Raw genomic sequence first — 22702 nt, 5'->3', positions numbered from 1 at the left:
AAATAAAAAAAAAAAAAAAAAAAAAAAAAAAAAAAAAAAAAAAAAAAAAAAATAAAAAAAAAAAAAAAAAAAAAAAAAAAAAAAAAAAAAAAAAAAAAAAAGAAATTAAAGAAAACCTAAAAACAAAACAAAACAGGAAAGACATCCCATGTGCATGGATTGGAAGACTTAATATTTTGAGAAGGGCAGTACTGCTCTAAGTGATCTATGATTCCATGCAGTCCCTACCAAAATCCCAACTGCCTTCTTTACAGAAATTGACAAGCTGATCCTAAAATTCACTCGGAAAGTGAGGGATCCAGATTAGCCAAGACAGTCCTGAAAGAGAGCAAAATTGGAGTTCTCATATTTTCTCATTTCAAAGCTTGCTACAAAGCTACAAGACAGTGTGATAGTAGCATAAGAATAGACGTAGAGACCGACAGAATAGAACTGAGAGTCCAGAAATAAACCCATATGTCTGGTAAATTTGTTTTTCCAAGGGTTCCAAGACAATTCAATGGGGGAAACAACATTCTTTTCAACAAATAATGGTGGACAACTAGATATCCACATTGCAAAAGGAATAGAGAGTTACTGCTAACGGATACAGGGTTTCTTTTGGGGTGATGGAAATGTTCTGAAATTAGATAGTGGTATTAGTTGCACAACTTTGTGAAGTTACTAAAAACAGAGAAGTGTACCTTACCCTTTAAAGGGGTAGGTTTTGTGGTATATGAATTTTATCTCGGTTAAAAATATGAAACAGTTCAGTCTTCCAACAGTTCAGCATCCTGTGATTAATTTCCGTAATTGTGCAGTTAGCACCAGTCAAGTAATTTCTGCATCTGTATGCAATAATTTAAAATAAAAATGGTTGCCAGAAAGAAAGCAAACCAAAAATTGTGGAAATAAGCCAAAAGAACACATGGACAAAAGGAACTAAGGAATATACATGAGGGGAAAGGGGAGTACAGGGATGCCTGGGTGACGCAGTCAGCTAAGCGTCTGACTCTTGGTTTCAGCTCAGGTGGTGATCTCAGGTCATGAGCTCAAGCCCCACAGTGGGCCCTGCGCTGAGCGCAGAATCTGCTTAAGATTGTCTCTCTCTCTGTCCTTCCCCCTTGCGTGATCTCTCTCTCTCTCTCTCAAATAAATAAATAAATCTTTTTAAAAAGAAAGGAAAGGGAGTACAAGTAGCTATCACAGTCCCTATATTTCCCCCCATATATTCTTGTCAGTGTATAAACATGTTCATTCTTCCTAACACTGAAATTAAGTCATTAAATCAAAGTCTAATATTTTCCTATAAAATACTTGATAAAGTAATTGTGCTTTAAAACTTTAAATATTATTTAAATATAGTGTTAATAGGGGAAAGGGGGGACTCGAGTTCCATCTGCAAGTGTGAAAACAAGGTTTATGGGCAGTGTGAAGTGTTAAGAAGCTGGTAAGCAGGCTAGGAAGGCAAAACTACTTCGGATAAGAAGAGGCCTTTTCCGGTATGATTAGAACAAGAAAAAGAATCAGGAAGTGATAGGCCCACTGCTTGGGACTCTTGCTGTAACTTTCAGAGAAAGCAGAACTACTCAGCTACTATTGTCTTATCTCCTTTTCTCTCAAAAGCAAATGATCCAGAGATGGGAAAGGGAGCCCAGCCAGATGGGAGAGGGTATCCAAGCCCAGAGGGTGAGGAGCTCCCCGGGGGCAGAGCAAGCATGGCCACATAAATACCAGGGGGCGGGGGCTAGATGGCAGGGCCAGATAGGAAGAACTTGTAGTTGTGCCCAAAGAGCTGTGTCTGGTGATTTTTAAGAAGTTACAAAGAGGGGCGCCTGGGTGGCTCAGTCGTTAAGTGTCTGCCTTCGGCTCAGGTCATGATCCCAGGGTCCTGGGATCGAGCCCCACATCGGGCTCCCTGCTCAGCAGGGAGCCTGCTTCTCCTTCTCCCTCTGTCTACCACTCTGCCGACTTGTGCTCTCTCTCTGTCAAATAAATAAATAAAATCTTTAAAAAAAAAAAAAAAAGTTACAAAGAATATGAGGAGTATCAGAAAACTTGAAGCAGGCAAAATGTCCCAGTTTTCAGAAAAAGGGGGAAATAGATTCTATTAAAGAACAAAGCTCGACTTCATTCCTTTGATAAGTTCTAGAGTCTGTTATTAAAGTGAAGTGAAGGCGCTCACTAGGAGGCAGCCTGGTTTACCCATTAAAGAAATTCCCATTAAGGAAACACTGTGGGCCGCATTGGGTGGTTCTCCAGGCACTAGAGCCCCTGAAAATGATAGTCTTTTCTGCCAAATACCAAGCCCTTTGTAGATCTTTCTGAAATGTTGAAATATTTAGTTTTTACAGAAGAATGGACTCTCTATAATATACAATATAAGATCATACCTGTATACCCCAGTGTCCATTTATTCAAATAATACTGATTTCCGGGAAGGGTCTGGCTATCCCAGAACTTAGAGTTTTGTGGGGAATATGGATAAGAATCCACAGGCCATTAGGGCTCCCAGTGACCAGAGCTGTGATACCAGCAGCGCAGGGTGGGATGTGGGCATAAGAGGGGTCCTATATTTGGCTTGGAGGTTGGAAAAGGCCTCCCTGATGACACAACCTAAAAGCTGAGCCCTGAGGAATGAGCCAGAATTAGCTGCCCAAACCAGACCAGGGAATGAGGGCAAGAAGTGTCAATGATGAGGCCCAGGTTCCTTGGATAACTGGGTGGGTGGTAGAGCTATCCACCGAGATGGAGACGCACGGAAAGGAAGAGTGGGGGCATAATTATGAGTTTAGACTTAAACCCACTTTTAAGTAGACACCCAGGTGTAGAGTCCACAAGGGGTTGGACACACAGGTCTGGAGTGAGAGGAAGACAAGCTTGTGTCACCAGGGAGGTGGATGGTGATTCAGAGCCATCGTAGGGCTCTTTTGGTTGCGAGTAACAGAGACTCAAGTGAAGAAGGCTTAAGGAAAAACGTACATTTTCTCATGAAGCTGATCAGACCAGGGTGTGCTGGCTTTAGGCCTGGCCTAGGACCCCAAGTGGCGCCATCTGGTTTCTATCTCTCAGCTCTGCTGCCTTCCTCATGTTGGCTTCCCTCTCAGGCAGTTGCCCCTCATGGGGTAGGGGCAGGTGGCCATCTCTGATTCCAGACTCACCTTCTGCCAGCTCAGCAACCCCAGTGGGGGAAAAAAGAAAACCTCTTCTCAGCAGTTTCTGCAAAAGTCTTAGGTTTGAGTCTCATTGGTTAGACCTTGGCCATATACCTATCCTGAACCAATTCCTTGGGGCAGGGGAATGAAATACCCATGCCTGCAGTGGGGTGGTTGGCCCCCAAACCATGTGGACTGAGAGTGGGGAAACGTGGCTCCTCAGGGTGCTGCTATCAAAAAAGGGAAAATATTTGCTACATAGGTGAGGCATCGGGCAGCCCCCACAAAAGCCAGGGAAAGAGAGGGCACGGCATGGTCAGCAGGGCCGGATGCTTCTGGGAAAAGGGTTGAAATGGATCCAGTGGATTAGCCATCAGGAGCCAGGGTGACCTTGGCAAGAGCCATGCCAGTAAGTGGTGGTGATGGAAGCCAGGTGGCAGTGGGCTGAGGAGTGAGTGGGAGGTGAAGCGTCAAATATAGAAAACTCTCAGCAACTGGGTACTGCAGGGAAGGAACTGTGCCCTGGTGACAGGCATTCTGATGAAAGCCATCATAAGTTGATGGAAGGGGCCTGTAGAATGTGAGCAGCTGGTATCTCAGAAACCTCAGAAGAGGTAGGCCTCGGAGCAGGGGAGGGGGAGCTCGAGGGCAGGGGCGTGTGGTGGGGGTGGCAGCAGTCACGGAGGGAGACCCTGCATGTTGGCCTCCTGTCCACGTACTACATCACCTGCCTGACGAACGGTAGCAATGCTACCGGATGAGGAGAAATGTGAGGGGAAATGTGTTCGGGGTTTTTTGTTTTTTGTTTGTTTGGTTTTTTTTTTAATTATAAAATTCTCTTCCTTAACTCACATCTAGAAGCTTACTTCTAAAAGACATTCAGTATAATTTTCAAGACCTTGGAAAATTATGAACTACAAAGCCGTGGTCCCTTGGATCTGCTATGGGTCAGAATCACTGGGAGCCTGAGAACAGATTCCAGGGGCCTCCATCCCAGACCTCCTGAATTGGAATTTCTGTAGGAGAGGCTCCGAAATCTGGTTTGAGTTTGGTTTGGGTTTGGTTTTTATAAACCACCTCCCAGAGTAATTCTTAGGTAGCCTCCCCCAGGAAATATTTGGGAACCATTGATAGACAAAGGTTCAGCTAATGGAATCTTGATGGTTGAACTTTTTAAGCCTGAAGCGGGTCGGCCTCAACCCAGAAGAGGGAGGCTCACTTTGGTGGCCCTTCCATGGCATGTGGTCCAAGCTCCATCTGTTCACATTCTTAGTGAATGACCTAGATGAAGACCTAGAAGTCATGCTTACAAAACTGGGAATTATGCAAAAAATGCAATTTAATAAACAGCCTTTTTCACTTAATATGATATGATGAACTTTTTCTTGTGTCATGAAGTAATCTTCAGAAATAGCTTTCATGACTGCATCCTAGTCTATCCTACAGCTTGGAACATTGTTTCTAATTTTATGCTGTTATCTGTAATATTGCAGTGGACATTCTTGGCTGTAAATATTTGTATGTCTTAGTTTTTTCTTTTCCTTAGAATAGCTGCCCAAGTATGAATTACTACATCAAAAGTTATAAATATTTGTCAAGTTTATGTATATTGCTGATTATATGTACACCTATGTAATACATATATGTATATATAATATATATCTTATATAAAATAAAGCATATATTTTATCTGGAGTATGTATATGTACATATATTCCTTTTCAGAAAAGTCATTTCAAATTAGATTCCCACCACAGAATCTAATATGAGGATCATTATTTCACCAAACTGTCAGTAAAACTATGTATTATTTAAAAACAAGTGTGACAGGAAAAAATTTATTTTTTTAAAGATTTTACTTATTTATTTTGAGAGAGAGAGAGCAGAAGCAGAGGGGAGGGACAGAGGCAGAGGGAGAAGCAGACTCCACACTGAGCAGGGAGCCCGATGCAGGACTGGATCCCAAGACCCTGGGATCATGACCCAAGCTGAAGGCAGATGCTTAACTGACTGAGCCACCCAGGCGCCCCTTGTTTTTTTATTTTTTAGCACTATTGAATAATCCTACCTTTTCCCACTACCACATGAGGCTTCCTCATATGCTAACTTATTAAATATTGGGATCTTTTGGAGCCTTTCTCTCCTGTTGTATTGCTCTGTTGGTAGATTCTTATGCCCACAACATACTGTCTTAAGGACTGTCATTAAAACATTCTTTAATTAAATGGTCATGCAGACCCTTCTGATCTCACTTCTCTTTATTTTGCTAATACTGTCAATCATCATTTCCTGTTATTCTTTCAGAGGAACTTTAAAATTACTTCATTAGATTCTTCCCAGAAAATACCATTGGGATCCATTTGTATTGGAACTGCATTTTATCTTGGTATTTGCTCTTCCCAAGCAGGAACACAGCATGGCTTTGACTCAGACCTTTTATTGATCTCAGAGAGGTGTTTGATTTACTTACATAGACTTCTATATACTCTATGTTGTTCTTAGGTATTTTATATTCCTTCTCTCTTATGAATCAGATTTTTTTCCTTTATATTTTCTAGATTGGTATTGCAAGTATGTGAGATAGCTACTGATTTTTATGCATTTTCGTTTTGTATCTGTTCATTTGATTGAAGTTACTCTGACAGCTTTTTAGTAGGTTCTCTTGGATTTTCTAGATAGACACCTGTATCAATTACATTCATGATTACTTTGTTTCCTCTGCTGTTTCATATTTGATTGTATTGGGAAGCGAGCATCTACACCAAGCTTCTAATAGTGATGACAATGCTTTTGTTACTTCACCTTAAGATGTGATGTTAGCTGCTGGTTTAATATTTTATAAATTAATCACATTAAGAAATTATCTATTGGGGCGCCTGGGTGGCTCAGTTGGTTAAGCGACTGCCTTCGGCTCAGGTCATGATCCTGGAGTCCCTGGATCGAGTCCCGCATCGGGCTCCCTGCTTGGCAGGGAGTCTGCTTCTCCCTCTGACCCTCCCCCCCTCTCATGTGCTCGCTCTCTCTCATTCTCTCTGTCTCAAATAAATAACTAAAATCTTTAAAAAAAAAAAAAAGAAATTATCTATTACTAGTCTTAAAAGAATTTCATTTGAAAGCACTAGAACAGATGTTGAGCTTCATTAAATGCCTTTTTACTTTTTCTTTTAACCAGTGTTCTGTGGAAGGTAATTCTGGGAGACTGGTAATAGGTGTTCAAAAAGGGTCCTATCGTTAAGGAACTTTGGCAAAGGCTGGTTCTATAGCCTCGTCATGCAGCTTTCCAGTGCTCCCAAATCAACCTCAAGTCTGTTGTCTGGTTCCTAAATTACAAGTCCTCATGCAGAAGACACTTAATAGATCTTCATTGCATGAGCAGATGAATGACTGGAGAAATTAACAGGGCTATAAACAACTGGGAAGCATGTTGCCTTGGATTCCAGTGAACTTCCGCTCCCTTTCGTCTCCTTCCTTTCCTTCCTTTCTCTTTCTTCCAGCCTCCTTCCATAGTAGCATGGAAGGCAGAACGGAGCAGCTTTTGGTACTGGTATCAGTTAGACAGCAGGGTGCCTTAAGCACATCACAGCCCTGCGTGGTTGAAATGCCATTCATAGCTGGGAAAATCAAGCTGTGAAAAGGCTTTATCCAGCAAATTCCGGTTTCTTGATCCCACAGGGTATTGTAGATTCCTTAGTAGGCACAGCAGTTTCAAAAATGATGTCACCTGAGCAAAGAGCCCTGGCCGTAATATGTCCATGATTCAACTAAAGGAAAAAAACAAAAAGGAAAATAAAAGTCAGGTTTCACACACAAGGAAGACCTAGAGTCTTAAAATGGAAGTGAAGCTTGGCCTAACTTAGTTTTTCGGCAACTTAAAGAGGATTGAAATTTTAAAGAGAGGGAGATATTTCTGATATTTATCTCAGCATTATTTATAAGAGCCAGAAATGGGAAGCGATTTCAATGCCCAAGAGTAAGGAAGTGGCAAACTCAGTTGTTAGACATTCATCTTAGAATAGTCTGCAGCTACTAAAAATTGTTTTCAAAAAATTTCTGATGGTATGAGGAAAAACTAATGGTGAAAAATCTAGATGCAAAATTATTTAAACATTTTGATCCCAATTTTAGAAAGAAAAAATTATATTCACAGAACTGTGACTGGATGGAAATAGATCAGTGTTAAAAGTAGTCGTCGTCCTGTGCTAATGTGGTCTCATGCGAGCTGCTTACCTTGTCCTAAGCAGGGATAAAATGCCTGCTCCAACAACAGTGAGGGCAAAGTGATAAAATGTGTATGAAATGCCTTATAAACGGTACAGTGTGGTTTCATAATAATCTATTGTTCAGTGATGTCCAGGAGTGGTGGTGGCAGTGGTGCTTATTTGCTAGGAAGTAATTATATATTCCTGACCGTTTTGTAAGACTTTTGTGATAACAAATGTTTGATTCTTCTCCCACTTGCATTTCTTGGGATTAAACACAAGGATAAACAAAGGACATCTAGATTCAACACAAATCAGAGTTGAAGGACTAACCCTTTCTTTTCATTCGCTCTCCTAGTGAAATAGTGGATCAAGTATTATCAGTAAAAAAATACATTATGTAAAGCTTTCCAACGCTTACTATAAACTGAAATGTGTTTAAACTCATAGCCCTGAATTTTAAAATAAGGAAATATAACTGCTTCTCCACGGCACTCAAAAGTTGTACTTTATATATTTCTTTCACATCTGTATGGCTTAAAACCTTAGTAACTGATACTCAAAAGAACAAAATGACTGTTGGGGATGGTTTCATGCTCTTTTTAAAAATGTCCTAGTCCACTGCAAGGAATTGAACTCTCAAAGTCTGCACAGATACCGATGTAGGCACCAACATTTCTAAAAATCTCATCATTACACAAGCCATTTCTCTAGGTTTTGGCTTGAGAATTTAAAAAGAATGCTCCTAAAACACCCCAAATATATGCACCATCTTACTTTTTAGAGTGCTGATTTAATTATTGAATACCTACTAAAAAGTCTTAGATTTGTATATTTGTTACGAATCACAGAATGCATTCCTGTAAATGCTCCTGTTGCAGGCTGACTCGGCCTCTCAAGCTCTGATTCAGGGCAGGTAGTGTTCTCACAGGACGGGCAAGAAATCTAGGTTCTAACAAACCACTTAATCTCTGTGAGCCTTAGTTTTTTCATTTGTAAAATGGGGATAAAAATAATACCTACCCTGTAAGGCACTTAGGATGAAATAGATTTATTCATATAAAGACTTGAGGACCTACCAAATCCTCAAAAGTTAGGTATACGGTAGTCCTCTTTTATGCGCTCTTCGACTTCCCATGGTTTCACTTAACTCACTGTCAACCGCAGTCTAGAAGCAGATGATTCTCCTTTTGACGGATGGCGAGGTCGGTAGTAGCTAATGCGACGTCACACAGTGCTCGTCATTCACCTCACTTCACCTCACCTCATCACGTCGGCATTTTATCACCTCACATCATCATCAGAAGAGTGAGTACAGTAGAGTAAGATATTTAGAGAGAAAGACCACATAACCTAGGTTTTTTTTACAGTATATTGTCATAATTGTTCTATTTTATTATTTTTGTTAAGCTCTTACTGTGCCTAATTTATAAATTAAACTTTATCATGTGCGTGTATGTGTAGGAAAAAACATTGTGCCTGTAGGGTTTAGGCATTCCCTGAGGGGCTTAGGACGTATCCTCCATGAATAAGGGAGGACTGCTGTATTACTAAAATAATTAATGCCTTGTCCATGATTCCCAGCACAAGTCAGTACCTAGGCAGAACGCATGGATGAATACCCAGGGGACACAACATCTGCAGAAGTCTGTTGTTGAATAATGTACCTTGTTTGTTTGTTTTTAGTCATTCTTAAGCCCATCTCTGAGAAGATGGTGCTTGAGTATCTTGAGGGACTTTTCATCCTGAAGATTTTCTTTTCCTCTTGACACAAATGACATTTTTTGCTAGGACGTTAAAAAAGTTTTTTTCTAGCCTAAGCAATGGAAGGAAAAAGACACTATCCACATATACCCTTGCATGAAATCAGCTCCTTGAACCAAGGCTGGGCCAGTGTGCCCAGGAGCCAGCAGACAGGGACAAAGATATGTTGGGTCTCCCATCCTCCCCACCAGCCCCCTGCCCAACTGCTTGGAATCCCAGATGTCTGTCTTTTTTTTTATGTTGATGGCTTGGAGCAATCACCCCTGGAAGTGGCAGCCCTTTCTGAGAACACAGGAAAAGGAGAGCCGGGTGGAGCCAGGCACCAAACCCCTGTCTAACGCACGGGATGCGTGTGCAGGGGGCTTGTCGACTGTGAGCTGTGGCAATACTCTTCCCTAGTCTTCCTGTGGCCTCTCGTTCCTTTGAATTCTTGTTATTGCAGGTAACACCACAAAGTCCCCGGAACTCGTAGCTCCGGGAAAGCCTCTGATACATCAACATTTAACACAGTTGATCAGCCTCGTGCCTGTAGGTGACTCGTTTTTGTATGTCGTACCTCAGAATCCACTCACACTCTCCGAGGTTTCTGGTTTTGAACCTCGTCACTTTCTTCGCACTTTGTTCACGTCAGATACCCTGTGTCCTGGTTGGTCTTAGTTCCCTCATTGCATCTGACATGTGCCTGCCCACCTGGCTGTGTGACGTCAGTGTACCTGAGTTTCCCCATCCCCCGATGTAAAACTCTTCTGGGCAGTCGGCTTAGAGTATCATATATTAACTCATGTATCCGACAGGTCCTACTTAGGTGCCAGCAGCTAGGAGCTGTGTGGGACCCCAGCGCTACGGGCTGAGCCTGGTGTAAAAGCAAACGCCTCGGGCCAAGAGAGAGGAGCCCCAGGCTCCAAGTCTTGCACGGCCACTAGCAAGTCTGACCAGCAAGTCTTTGCCGGCTCTAATCCTCAGTCTCTTCACCTGTCGAGACATGGGGTTGAGCCACATGATTCCTAAGAGAGTTTGGGACTCAAGAGTTCTGAGAGTGTGGATCACACCAGGCAGGAAATGACAACGTATCAGAAAAGAGGAGATGGGCCCACAAACAGCACCAATACCAGGTGTTCCCGAGGAGGTCCACAAGAGAAGAGGAGGTGGGGAGTGGCCAGAAAAAAAGGTCCTGGAGTGCTCAGCGAGAGAGGACTGCCCGAAGGAGGTGACACTTTATAAAGTGCCTTAAAGAGCAAGTAGGATAGATGGTAGAGATCATGAGACATGATTCCCTGCCAGACAGAGGGAATGAAGTAAGGGAAGTCAGGGTCAGGAATTTTAAGCCTGGAAAAGACTAATCAGGGAGGGAAGAAGGCCTAAAATAGGTGAGGAGCAAGAACCCCAGAGCTCAAGGCAGAAGGGGGTGGCTCGTGGGGAAGGGAAGTCATCTGGGAAGCACTGGGTTGTTGGTGAAGGCTGTCTAATGAAAGTGGTACTTTAGAAAAGCAATCTCATCTTGCAGGGCAGATGGGGGAGAGGGAGGCTGGGAGACAGCTGGACAGGACAGAGTGACCAGAGCCCACATGAGGTGTGATGAGGAGGCAGAAAAGTGAGGGAGGCCACCTGAAGGACGGTGTGGAGAAAGCCGGTCAGCCCCCAGACACTGGTTCAGCACCTACTTTGTTCCAGATGCTTGTTAGATGCTAGGGTACAGTAGAGAGCCAGACAGACGAGGGTCTCCCTCTCAAGATGCTCCTAATATCCTGGGACAATGACATGCCAACAGGAACATGGCACAATATCAACTCTTGCTAAGTGCTCTGATTAGGTTATGAGGGGGAGGGATGGGAAACCAGACTGGAGAGGCTTCTGTGTCAGGGTGCTCCCCAAGGAAGTATCATGTGGCATGCAGAGATCTGGGGGAGGGTCTTCCCTGAGGTGGGAATGGCCTTGGCATATTGAAAAGGTGGCACAAAGTCCAGTGTGATCAGACGTTCAAACACTCATTATTTCAACAAGTATTTATTGAGCACCCCAACCATGTGCCAGAGATTGTTGCAAGCATGTGGGAAGCATTAGTGAACAGAAGAGACTAAAAGCCCTGCTTTCCTGCAACATATACTCTACCAGGTGGAGGCAGGGAATAAGTCATAAATATAATAAGTGAATTTTACAGCCATGGGAAAGAGAACACAATTTTTTTTTCTAATTTTTTTTGCTGTTAAAGATAATGCTGCAATGGACATCTTCACACAAAAATCTTTTTCGTGTATCTAGGATTTTTGCTAAAGATAGATTTCAAAAAGGAGAACTACCCCCATTTTAAAGGCTTTTGACACAAAGTATCAAATTGCTTTTCAGTGAGGTTATACCAACTGATTATTCCGCTAATATACATAAGGGTGTTTATTTTACTACACCCTCACCAGAGTTGGGTATTATGAGCTCTTTAAAGTGTTAATACATTATGTCTTTATTGGTATCGCTTTGATAACGAAATTGAACACTGAATTTTGGCTTTTTATTATCTACGGGAGAAAGTATCACTAAGCAGATTAACAAGGTAAACAAGCTATACAAGAGCCCTTCCTAGTTCTACTTCTCTTCTGTGTCTGAGACCCAAAGATGGAGTGATTTATCAAAGTCACAGTTCAGAGGCACCTTTTACTTCAAACTGATTCACATTAGCAACATACTTTAACAAATACCTGTCAAATATAAACCGAAATATATGTAAGTATACTTTAAAAATAATTTATTAAAGTTCTGTCTGGCAGGGTTGCTACTTGGGAAGTTCTAGCTTCTCTTACATTATGAACTTGAAAATAAGAAACACATACTCTTCTTGAAACAATTTCATACTTTAGACTTTTCACTGAAACCTCTATTATTCCCAAATTAGTGGGGTTTGTTGTTCTTTTATATAAACCTATATATTTATGTAAACATCAAAAGCAATTCAGGCTCTCCTTGGCAATGATGGCCTGACTTACACACCTTTACGTGTGAGTTACTTCCCTGCTGGGGACTCCCTGCTGAACCACGGCATCCACACACCCCTCCACCCCTGCCTGAGCCCCATCCTCACCTCCTGAGGCCTGGAGCTGAAAGGCCCTCCTCCTGCGCAGGCCTGGGAACGTGCTGAGAAGGGGCAAGATTGCAGAAAACCACCCAAGGCAGGGCCCAACACTGGGTGTTCCCCCAAAAGGTAGTGCTACAGTTCTTGTCTGGTTTCTATTTTATTGGGGTGTCTGTGAACATTGTAGCCTATCTTGCAAGCTAGCCATTGCTGTTAACATTGATTCCGTGGGAGAGTGCCTGTCAAGTTTCAAGCCAACACTTGGACCTGAGCCTTTTGTGAGAACTTTGTGTGCTGCAGGGAGCCTGGTGACATTGACTGCTGTTCTTCCAAGCCCAGGCCCCCCTCCTCGGTGGTCCCCCTTCCTCTGTCCCACGGATCTCCTGGAATAGTGTCATCCAGGCCATGGGGCGTGGAAATCAGAGTGGACTTGGGAGCGGTGTGATCTGGAATTGAATTCTAGCTTTGCTGATGAATGACTTCAGACTTGAGATCCCAGAGTGGCTGTAAAACCGAAATTCCACATTCCTATGTGTATATGAAATTCACACACTCTGTTTACACTCTGCAAGTGCTGGAGTTTCACAGAGCATGAGATGCTATTGCTGGCTTCTACCAGTATTTCTAAGATTTGTGTGGAATTTTGTAAGAATTTGTAAATGTGAACATTTCTGCTCCTAAGGGTATTTACTAGTATGCTCAGTGCCTGAAAATGTTTTGAAATTTTTTAAAAATTAAATTTGAACATGTTTGGAAAAGTATCTCCTTCTCTCCCCAGCTTTTCTCTAGGGAGAACAGAGAGAGCTGGTGCCTTGTTGTTAGGGCAGCCCCGGGACCATGCAGGAAGCCAGTGGGGAGAACTCTCCTCCCTCACTTTTGAGGAGAAATAGGATTGCAGTGTCTATGGCCAGCACACTCTGCATGAGGGCCCTGAACTCCCCTTGTGCTCCTCATCTCAGAGCAAACCACTGGCTCAAACCCAGGTTTAAAACATTGTCTGAAGGGGCGCCTGGTGGCTCAGTTGGTTAAGCCTCTGCCTTTGGCTCAGGTCACGATCCTGGAGTCACAGGATTGAGTCCCCGCATCCGGGCTCCCTGCTCAGCGGGGAGCCTGCTTCTGAACCCTCTGCCCCTCCCCCTGCTCATGCTCTCTCTCACTCTTTCGCACACCCGCTCCCTCTCTCCCTGTCTCTCATAAATAAATAAAATCTTTAAATAAACAAAAAGAAAAACATTGTCTGGAGACAGCACAATACCTGGAGTCCAACTGCCTGCATTCCATTTCCACTGAAACACACTTATTGTGTGACCTTAGGCAAATTGCTTAGCCTTTCTGATGCCCCAGTTTTCCCACCTGTAAAATGGGAATAATGTCAGTGCCCATTACAGAGTGTTATGGGGATTACACAAACAATTGTGCACATGGAGGGCTTTGTACTCCAGGTAAATAACGAGCACTTGGTAAATGCTGGGTGCTGTTATCCGATCGTTTTTTCACATTTCCTCAAAATTTAGGGGACATATTTAAATGTTATCTATTCTGGTGCTCCACAACTTCACAGAAATGTAGAAACTTTGGATGACATAAAAACTAGCAATGAAATCAATTAAATGTTCAGAATATAGCCGCTAAGATGGCTAAACAATTTCAGTTTTTTATTTTATATAGAAAACATAGGTGTCAGGGATGGCCTAATTTCTTATTCTTAGAAAGATGGCAAAATTGTGTTGGACAGTTGAGAGTGCAGTCCCTTCTGTCCCAGGAAATAAAATGACAGGTTCAGACCTAAATTTGATCAGTTGGGACATTTTAGAAATAAACAAATAGTTGTTAGGAATGGGGAGCTGGAGAAAACTGTGCACATTCATGCCCTGGAGCTTCTCTCCCAGGGTCAAGGGTCATCGCCCTGGCAGGCTTGGGACATGGCTCCGCCCTAATCACCTCCAACAGGGATTCCTTTCCACTGCTCCCCACTCCCAGAACCTGCTCCCAGTCACTTTCAAGTGTTCTCTGAAGGTGTTGCCTTTCCACCTGTTGCTTGGTAATGAGGGAAATGTATTCCAAAGTATTCCTTTCTTCATGTTCCCCTCGGCTGCAAAGGAAGGAGGGAGTAGTCTTTGCCCTGCCCTGCCCCATTCCACATATGCATAAATACAGGGAAGTGTGTTTCTTCTTCATGGAAAGGAAATCTTGGTGGGGAGGGAGGGGCTCATAGGGGCTTCGGCTGAATGAAGTGCTGGTGGTGGAAGCCATTTTCCAAGAACAGAAAGCAGACTTTCCCCACCACTCTACCTCTGGCCGCCTTGCCCCACCCCAGCCATATCACTGAGCCAGTCCTTGGCCTGTATCCCATCAGTTGGTCTTCTGGGCCCCCTGAATAGGAACCATCAGTGACATTTGCTAGGCCCACCTGCCCAGTTGTGCAGGTTAAACTCCATGAAGGCACTGGGCAGGGGAGCATGTTGGGGGGTAAAATCCAGCTAGCTTGCTAAGCTGTGAACCCTGGTGCAGGGCTGTGTCTGCCCAGAGGAAGGGGCATCTTCTTCCAATTTGCACATAGAACTAGTAATGGCCCTGGTGGTATCTAATCTGACCCCTCCAAGACACCCCTTCTTCAACCCCCATTCCTTATAGCAGCCTCTGTTGCTGCAGAATTCTTTGGAGATCGGCTTCTATGGCCATTACCTCCAGGAACCCAAGGGAACTGTAAAGTGCACCGGGAAGATGTGCCGACCTCATTGATCACCAGTGACAAGGAAGGGAGATGGTTCATTATTTCATTCACTACATTGAGTGACCTCTGTGGGCAGGCATGGTGCTGGGTGCTGGGGCTATGCATCTGGCCATAGGCATGGGCCTGCCTACAACGGCCCACGATGAGAAAAATGCAGTGCCCCTGGTGAGCACCATCATGGCTGCAGGCACAGGGTGCCCGGGGCCCACAGAGGAGGTGTGCCCAACATGCTGGAGGGATGGGGACACTTCCCAAAAGGAGGTGGGCCTGAGCAGGTTCTCGCAGAATGCACAGGAGCTGGCTGGGTACACTTCCCTGGGGTGGTGTCTATGGTGCCAATGGAACAAGGAATGGGAATTGTGTTGAGCAGAGGTATGTTTTTCAGAAGACCCAGGAAGTCTGCAAGATGCCTGACCTGTTACTAGGCCTCAAGGGGAGGGAAGGTGGGGCTTAGGTCTGTAGATCTTAAGCTTTGAAAATTTGTCATTAGCAAAAGAGTAAAATGCCAATCATTCTCCTTTTCTTGGTGGTTATGTTTCTAGGCCCAGAAAGCTTTCTGGCCTCTTGCTTTGTGATAACTTGCTAAGTTTCTTTTCTGTTTCCCTCTCCTAGATACTTACTGGAACAAGATTTCCCAGGCATGAGGATTGGTCCAGAGCCCACCACCGATTCCTTCATTGCTGTGATGTACGGGGAGACTGAGGGCAGCACCCCAGGGAACGCTTTAGTCGTGGACCCCAAAAAGCCATTTCGAAAGCTTAGTCGCTTTGGAAATGCATTCCTGAATCGGTAAGGACCAGCAGCCCGCCATCTTTGGTCAGGTTGTTTAAACCTTTTCTTTGAATTCTTGCCAATTACGTATAAAGTTTCAATAACAGAATGGAGCATGTCTATTCTAGAAGAGAGAAGATATAGAGAATATGCTTACTGTATTCAAATATTTGCAAAGATCATCATAGAAAATGATCATTTATTACCTATTCTGGGTGGCTTCAGAGGACAGAGCTAAGGCCCCAGGATTGGACGTTATAAGGGCACACAGTACAAGGAATACATTTCTTTTTTTTTTTTTTTAAGATTTTATTGATTTATTTGAGAGAGAGAGAGCAAGCGAGCGAGAGAGAGAGCACACAAGCAGGGAGACGAGCAGAGGGAGAGGGAGAAGCAGACTCCCCGCTGAGCAGGGAGCCCGACGTGGGGCTTGATCCCAGGACCCTGAGATCATGACCTGAGCCAAAGGCAGACGATTAACCGACTGAGCCACCCAGGCGCCCCTACAAGGAATACATTTCTAATATTTCAGCTGCGCAGAAATGGATCAAGTTGCCTTGTGAGGAAGCGAGCTCCCCATCACTGACAATGTTAAGTGGCAGCTGGATGGCCGCTGCTCAGGCATGGTGTGCTGGGGACTCCTGTACTGAGAACTTAGCCCAGAGGACCCTTGGGGTTCGCCTGACCCCCAGATTCAGCCTGTTGATTATTCCAGGACAGGTCACCTCACCTGCCTGGCTGCCTCTTATGCTTCTCACTCCCATGCTGTGAGCTGCTTCCTTATTCATTAAGGCTGGGCAGGGGAAATAGAGGCAAAACAATACAAAAAGTTAAATTTGTGACTTGGTCATTCTATGACAGAAGTAAAGTTGTGGGATGGCTGAGGTTCTGTCTTAGCTGGAGCTGTGTTTCGTTTGTACTACCCTGTACTCTCTCCCCGGGGCTCCCAATGAAACAGGGGAGTGTGGATGCAGGGCACCTGCCCTCTTGGACTGACCTGCCATCCCCTCCCTCTCCTTCCTCCTCTTTGCTACTCCCAGCTTTTTTTTTTTTTTAAACCTTTTTCTCTTTCTTCTCTCCTGCCCTACCCCTCGCCCCTCCATTCCCCTCTTTTATGAGTCTCTTGCCTTACACCAGTTACTCTGGGGGTGTGGGCTGTGGGGGTGCAAAGCCAGGGAGGGGTCATCCAAACAAAAGAAACTTTTTAAATGGTTTAAAAAATAGAAACGGATCCTCCCAGCCATCCGCCGTCCTCCCAGAGGCTGAGATGTCTCATCACACAACTCCGGGGGGTGCCATTCACAAGGACAAGGGGAAGAATGTTGTGTCCAGGCACTGTGCAGTGGCTCTGCCGAGGGCATCCCAGGCAACCTCCAGAGCTGCCTCTGGGAGAAACCGGACTCGAAGGGCTTTTTTATGCTCTTATCATAAATCGAAGGAGGCATCCAAATGGCAGCCAGGGAATATGGCAGGAGGATGAACAGAAATGCAGAGATGATGTAGATGGAGTCACAGAGAAATCCCATCTTGCTGCTCACAGTGATTTGCAGAATACTGTCCAGATGATTTTTTTCCACCTGCAGGATGCTCTCGGGGAGGAGTTTCCTCCCCATCTCCAGAGCGGATTTGGTTGGCACCAGAGCCTCTCCTGTGGGAGAAGTAGGGGTTGAGCCCAGGCGGAAGAACATCAGGTCTCCTGAGACAATTGAGGGGAAGTGGGACAAAAAGCTCCCCCATCAGGGCCTCCGGGGAGCCCTGGTCATGGAGCAGGCAATAGCCAGTCTTCCTGTCCCAAGATGGGCCTTGGAAGGTTCCAGAGGCCTGGAAAGTGCAGGGCACAAGGTCCTTCTCCATGAGAGACTGGCTTGGAATCCCATGGTTTCATTACCGCTGCCTTGAGTCTTACTCTCTTTTTGCCGGACAAAGGCTTAAAAAAGAAATAAGCTGCCACTTTTTTCAAATTCCTATTTTGTGAAGTCCACATTCACAAGGGGAAACCCTGGAAGAATGGCTGTCGGCTTGTTTTCTTTTGGCAGATGATTTACTTCCCTGACAAATCTTTTTTCAAATGCCAAAGATACAGCAGATGAGTATGGAAAAGAAGCATTTAAGAAAATTCCAAGGGGCGCTTGGGTGGCTCAATCGTTAAGCGTCTGCCTTCGGCTCAGGTCATGATCCCAGGGTCCTGGGATCGAGTCCCGCATCAGGCTCCCTGCTCAGCGGGAAGCCTGCTTCTCCCTCTCCCACTCCCCCTGCTTGTGTTCCCTCTCTCGCACTGTGTCTCTCTCTGTCAAATAAATAAATAAAATCTTAAAAAAAAAAAATTTCGGTTGGTGAGGCTCATTATCTGGGATCTAAAACTTGCTGAAAATAATCCATGCATTATATAATCAAGCGTTAATTGAGAATACATAGAAAAATATTAGCAAATAATTGTATGGCATTTACTGTGTGTGAGATAGAGTTCTAGACTTTACTTGTATATTAGCTCTAAATCCTCAGCAAACCCCTGTGACCTAGGTGCTGCTCTTACCCCCAAGGTAGACAGGAGGAGTTGATGCATAGAAGTTAATTTAACTTCCACTCAAATTGGAACTCAGGCCACGTGGCCCACAGTCCCTACTAGTGACCACTGGACCGCCGAAGGGCTTGACACTTGGACTGAGAATCACTGCCTACTGCCCTCTATGGAACTTTGAAGGCTGTCCTTAATGTAGCCCATGAGCAACGGTGATAAAGGTGATGATTTTTGTCCCCAACTATCGATTAATAATTTCATACACACTCCTTTTTCTGGGTTAATAAGACAATGCTACAATGCCATTTGACAGGTGAGAAAACTGAGAGCAAAGAAGTAAAATGACTTACCCAAGAAAAGGCAGAGCCAATATTAGAATTCAGTTTCTTCTTGCCTTCTGTCTACCACCCTGCACCTCCCGGAGCACTGGCAGAGAAGAGTTTCTGTTCTAGCCATGCTGGTGGCCACGCACACGTGAGGCTCACGTGTAAGGGACGTGCCTCATCACACCTACGAGTAAATAGCATGACTAAGTCATATCCACCCAACGCTGCTGTTGCTTCTCCCAGTGCTTACATAAGAAAAAAGTCAATTAGTGTAGGGCGCTCGAACATGTGTATGTAATTATAGTGTCCCTATGGGAACACCAGCGGGGCTAGCTCTAAAGGCAGGCAAACTCCTCTTTACATAGCATACTTTCTGGGAACCAGGTCCAAATACAGTACTTAATAGGAATGGCAATTGGTTGTCTGCAGGGGAGAACTTTCTCCCCCCACCCACCGAGCAGCCACCAGTCACCCCTGGGATAGGTCTCATTACCCAGGCCCTCTCATTACAGGGCATTGGCTTGAGGCTCTGCCCCCAGGGGCATTTTTCAAAGAGCTTAATACTTCACAAGGTGGTACCAGGTGACACCTGGAGGGTGTCAACCTTGAAGCATTAGGCAAACCCGTGCAGCCTGAGTTTCAACGTGGAAGGATGGTTTCTAAAAAAAGTAACAGAGGGTCTAGGGAGCAGTTCTGAGAAAAGAAGACAAATTCCCAAAAAGGCAGCTTCAAACTATAGAAATTCCACACTTGAACAATCAAAGGAGTTGAGTCTAGAACAAAAAGTTCTACGGAAACAACGTAAATGCGGCATTCCAGAACTCCACATGCTACCTTGCTTTTTTTTTTTTTTTAACTTTTTTTTTTTAAAGATTTTATTTATTTATTTGACAGAGAGAGACACAGTGCGAGAGAGGGAACACAAGCAGGGGGAGTGGGAGAGGGAGAAGCAGGCTTCCCGCGGAGCAGGGAGCCCGATGCGGGGCTCGATCCCAGGACCCTGGGATCATGACCCGAGCCGAACGCAGACGCTAAACGACTGAGCCACCCAGGCGCCCCCATGCTACCTTGCTTTTGAGAGGAATTCCACAGTCGGGCCTGTCTTGGAGCTGCTCTGTGGGAATGTGGTCACTGAGCCTCCACAGTCTGTTACCAGGAGGCAGTTCCAGCTCACGCAGGAGGAGATGGATGACCAGCAGCGCCCCCCCAAAGACACAAGGCCTGGGAGGCTCTGTGTATCTTGTTCAGTTCCAGAAGTGTCAGGACTGGCTCTGACATTTCCCCTCAGCAATCTGCTTTTGAACTGGATGTTATGTTTCTCCCTCAGTCTGCTTTTCTAAACATGGTAGTCTTTTTTTTTTTTTTTTAATCCAGATAGCTGCAGGCATTGTTTAGTTTAGGATCTAGTTTAATTTTAAATCGTAGTCATCCACAGAAGAAATTCTTAATCTGTTGTGCCTCTGTTTCCTTTTGAAAAATAACTTTAACCAGTGGCCCTAGGGATTGAAATTTTGAAACTTTCTTTCAAGCTGAAGGAATCTGAATGGTACTTCCAGCGCACCTGTCCTTTTAGCCAGGCATGATGACAGCGATGATAAAATACAGACCCACTGTCTCATGTTGGTGTGAAGATTTAGCAATAATAGAATACATATGTGTATTTTGGGACTTATACTCTGCCACCTCTCTGTAATTAAATGAAGCTTTAGTAATAGGCTTTTTTTTATATTAATATTACAGTCACTTAGGACCATTGGGATTTTTTTTAACTGGCTTCCTACAAGCATACCGCATCAGTGCAGACACATGCGAGCTCCGTCAGCTAATTTAGATGCAGAGATGAAGGAAAAGATGCTTTTGCCAAGAATCACCAGCAAATTTGTTACTTTCTTTTTAATCTGAGTGATGAACTGGTCCTGTTTGTTTATTTGTTCATTTTGTGGTGTGTTTATCCGTAATAACCCCCCTGAAGCTCTTCCCATTAATCTTCAAGCTCAGGATTTGTGGTGGCTGCCAGCTCATTAACCATTGTTGTTCACTGGCAGCTGCCTCCACGGTCCTGGTCCTGACAGTCCAGAAAACCAGCTTTACCCGCTGCACTTGGGCAGAACTTCCTAGCACCGGGGCCTTGCTGTTCCCCACTGTGGCCGTCAGGAACGAGAGGCTTTGGTTTAGAAAAGTACATGTTTGTGTTGCACCACATGAAATTGCCCATATTCAGCCAGCCTTGACTTGTAACAGTGGTGTTGCTATAAGATTCGATCTAAGGGGGTAGCTGTGGGCTTCTTATAGTCTGGATGTGAAATTAAATTCCCCCTGGGCAGGGAAGGTTCAATCAGTCATTTGTGGCAGGACCATGTAATGATAATGGTTGTCAAAGTCTTTTTGTGTATCATGTGCTCTTTACTGTGCTATCTTAGGAAGTCATGTCCTCTGTCTGGTCTCTCTCTAATTATTCTATGAGCTGGGGTTGAAGGAGGTGCTTTGAAGCTGCACCCTACTCTGTCCGTTGTAAGCATCCGATGTGATCTGAACCTGATGGTTCGGGCTGGTAGAATTGCTCAGATCCCTAGAGCTCACAGTGTGAGTGAGCAAGGTCTGGCTCCTGGCACCTCTGCCCTCCAGCAGTGGGCTGAGAGCACGTCACAAGGGAGCCTCCAGGTGCGGAGTTCCGGGGCTGTGGCACGTCACTCCCTCGTTGGGGGATGTTGCCCTTTGTGATAAGGGACATAGTAGTGGTTCAGATGCACAAAATGGTGGTAGCAGCCTAGTAGTCGAAAACCCAGGCCCGAGTCCAGACTGCTGGGTTAGCATCCCAGCTCCATCACTTACCAGCCGTGTGACTTGGCAAGTTGTGATATGTGCCCCTCTGTGCCCCAGTCTCCTCCCGTGTAAATGGCAGCACATAGCCCCTACCTCTCAGGCTGTGGCAAGGATTGAGTGAGTTAAAATGTATACAGAAAGTGTTTAAAGCAGTGTTTAGACACATAGTAGGTGGACAGAAAATGTGTCATTTTATTATTACTGTACCTGCTGGATATCCCTACATTGTTTGGAAATCAAAAGCAGCGTGAAGGTACTGCCTGGTTCTTCTAAAATGTTGATCATCAAATTGGAATGTTAGCATTTAGAGGCAATTTTAAAATCCCTGCTCCTCTCGGGGCGCCTGGGTGGCTCAGTCATTAAGCGTCTGCCTTCGGCTCACGTCATGATCCCAGGGTCCTGGGATCGAGCCCCACATCGGGCTCCCTGCTCAGCGGGAATCCTGCTTCTCCCTCTCCCACTCCCCCTGCTTGTGTTCCCTCTCTCGCTGTATCTATCTCTGTCAAATGAATAAATAAAATCTTTAAAAAAAATAATAAATAAAATAAAATAAAAAAATAAAATAAAATCCCTGCTCCTCTCACCTCCCAGTTTTATTATGCAGCAGGACCTTACAGCCCAGACTATTCCTTGATCCAGCCCCCTTTCTGCTCCCCCTGAGCCGCCTTTGGGTGTGGGAGTAGCAGAGAATGGGGGTCACACGCAGAGTTTGTGCCCATCCTCCTCTCCTTTTATCAGAGAACAAGGTGCATCAGGGCAGCCCTGGGTTGAGGCAACACTGCCTGACAGCTTCTGTGAGGCTCCTGGGCTTCACCGGCCACAAGTCTGCATACTTCATGGGAAATGTAGAAGGCAAGGGCACAAATACACTTACGTTCGTCACTCTGGGAAGGAGAAGGAAATCCATCTTGGGACAGCAAATCTGTGCTTGGAAACATTTCAGCACACAAGCATAAGCAAGAAAAGCCTGACCTGGGGCTGACTCTAATATACCCAATAAATAACCTTGCCTGTCACCTTTCTTTCTTAGAGCATAAAAGTAAGACAGGATTGCTCTAATAGCATTGCATTAGGATTTTTTCTGATTACAATATAATTATTTAAGAAAATGTATGTGTGGTTCTAACTCCTCATGTATGAGGCCTGCCCCCACACAAGGGTCTGAAAGCTGACTCATGCTCTGTGTTCCTTGCCACACCACCCCCTCCGCCCCCACACTCCTTGACCCCATACCCCACACCGCCCCCCCCACCCCCTACCTCACAGACTTTCTTGCCTTCTTTCCTGGAGTGTGGCCTGGTTTTGCACACACAACCCAACCACCCCCTCTGAGGGTGCCCCTGGAGAGCTCCCTCCTCCTCTCCTCACCATC

General features: G+C 44.8%; 1 protein-coding gene across 1 annotated transcript in view; it reads left to right on the top strand.

Annotated features, from left to right (window-relative positions):
* EHD4 (EH domain containing 4) overlaps positions 1 to 22702 on the top strand; it is an 80378-nt gene that overhangs the window by 4355 nt on the left and 53321 nt on the right. The window contains exon 2 of the mRNA XM_021695627.1: positions 15505 to 15681. Within this exon, the coding sequence (XP_021551302.1) occupies positions 15505 to 15681 (177 nt within the window). The remainder of the gene's footprint in view (positions 1 to 15504; positions 15682 to 22702) is intronic.

The sequence above is a fragment of the Neomonachus schauinslandi genome, chromosome 9 (assembly GCF_002201575.2).
Source record: "Neomonachus schauinslandi chromosome 9, ASM220157v2, whole genome shotgun sequence".
Taxonomy (NCBI): domain Eukaryota; kingdom Metazoa; phylum Chordata; class Mammalia; order Carnivora; family Phocidae; genus Neomonachus; species Neomonachus schauinslandi.
This window is presented reverse-complemented; position numbering and strand designations above follow the sequence as displayed.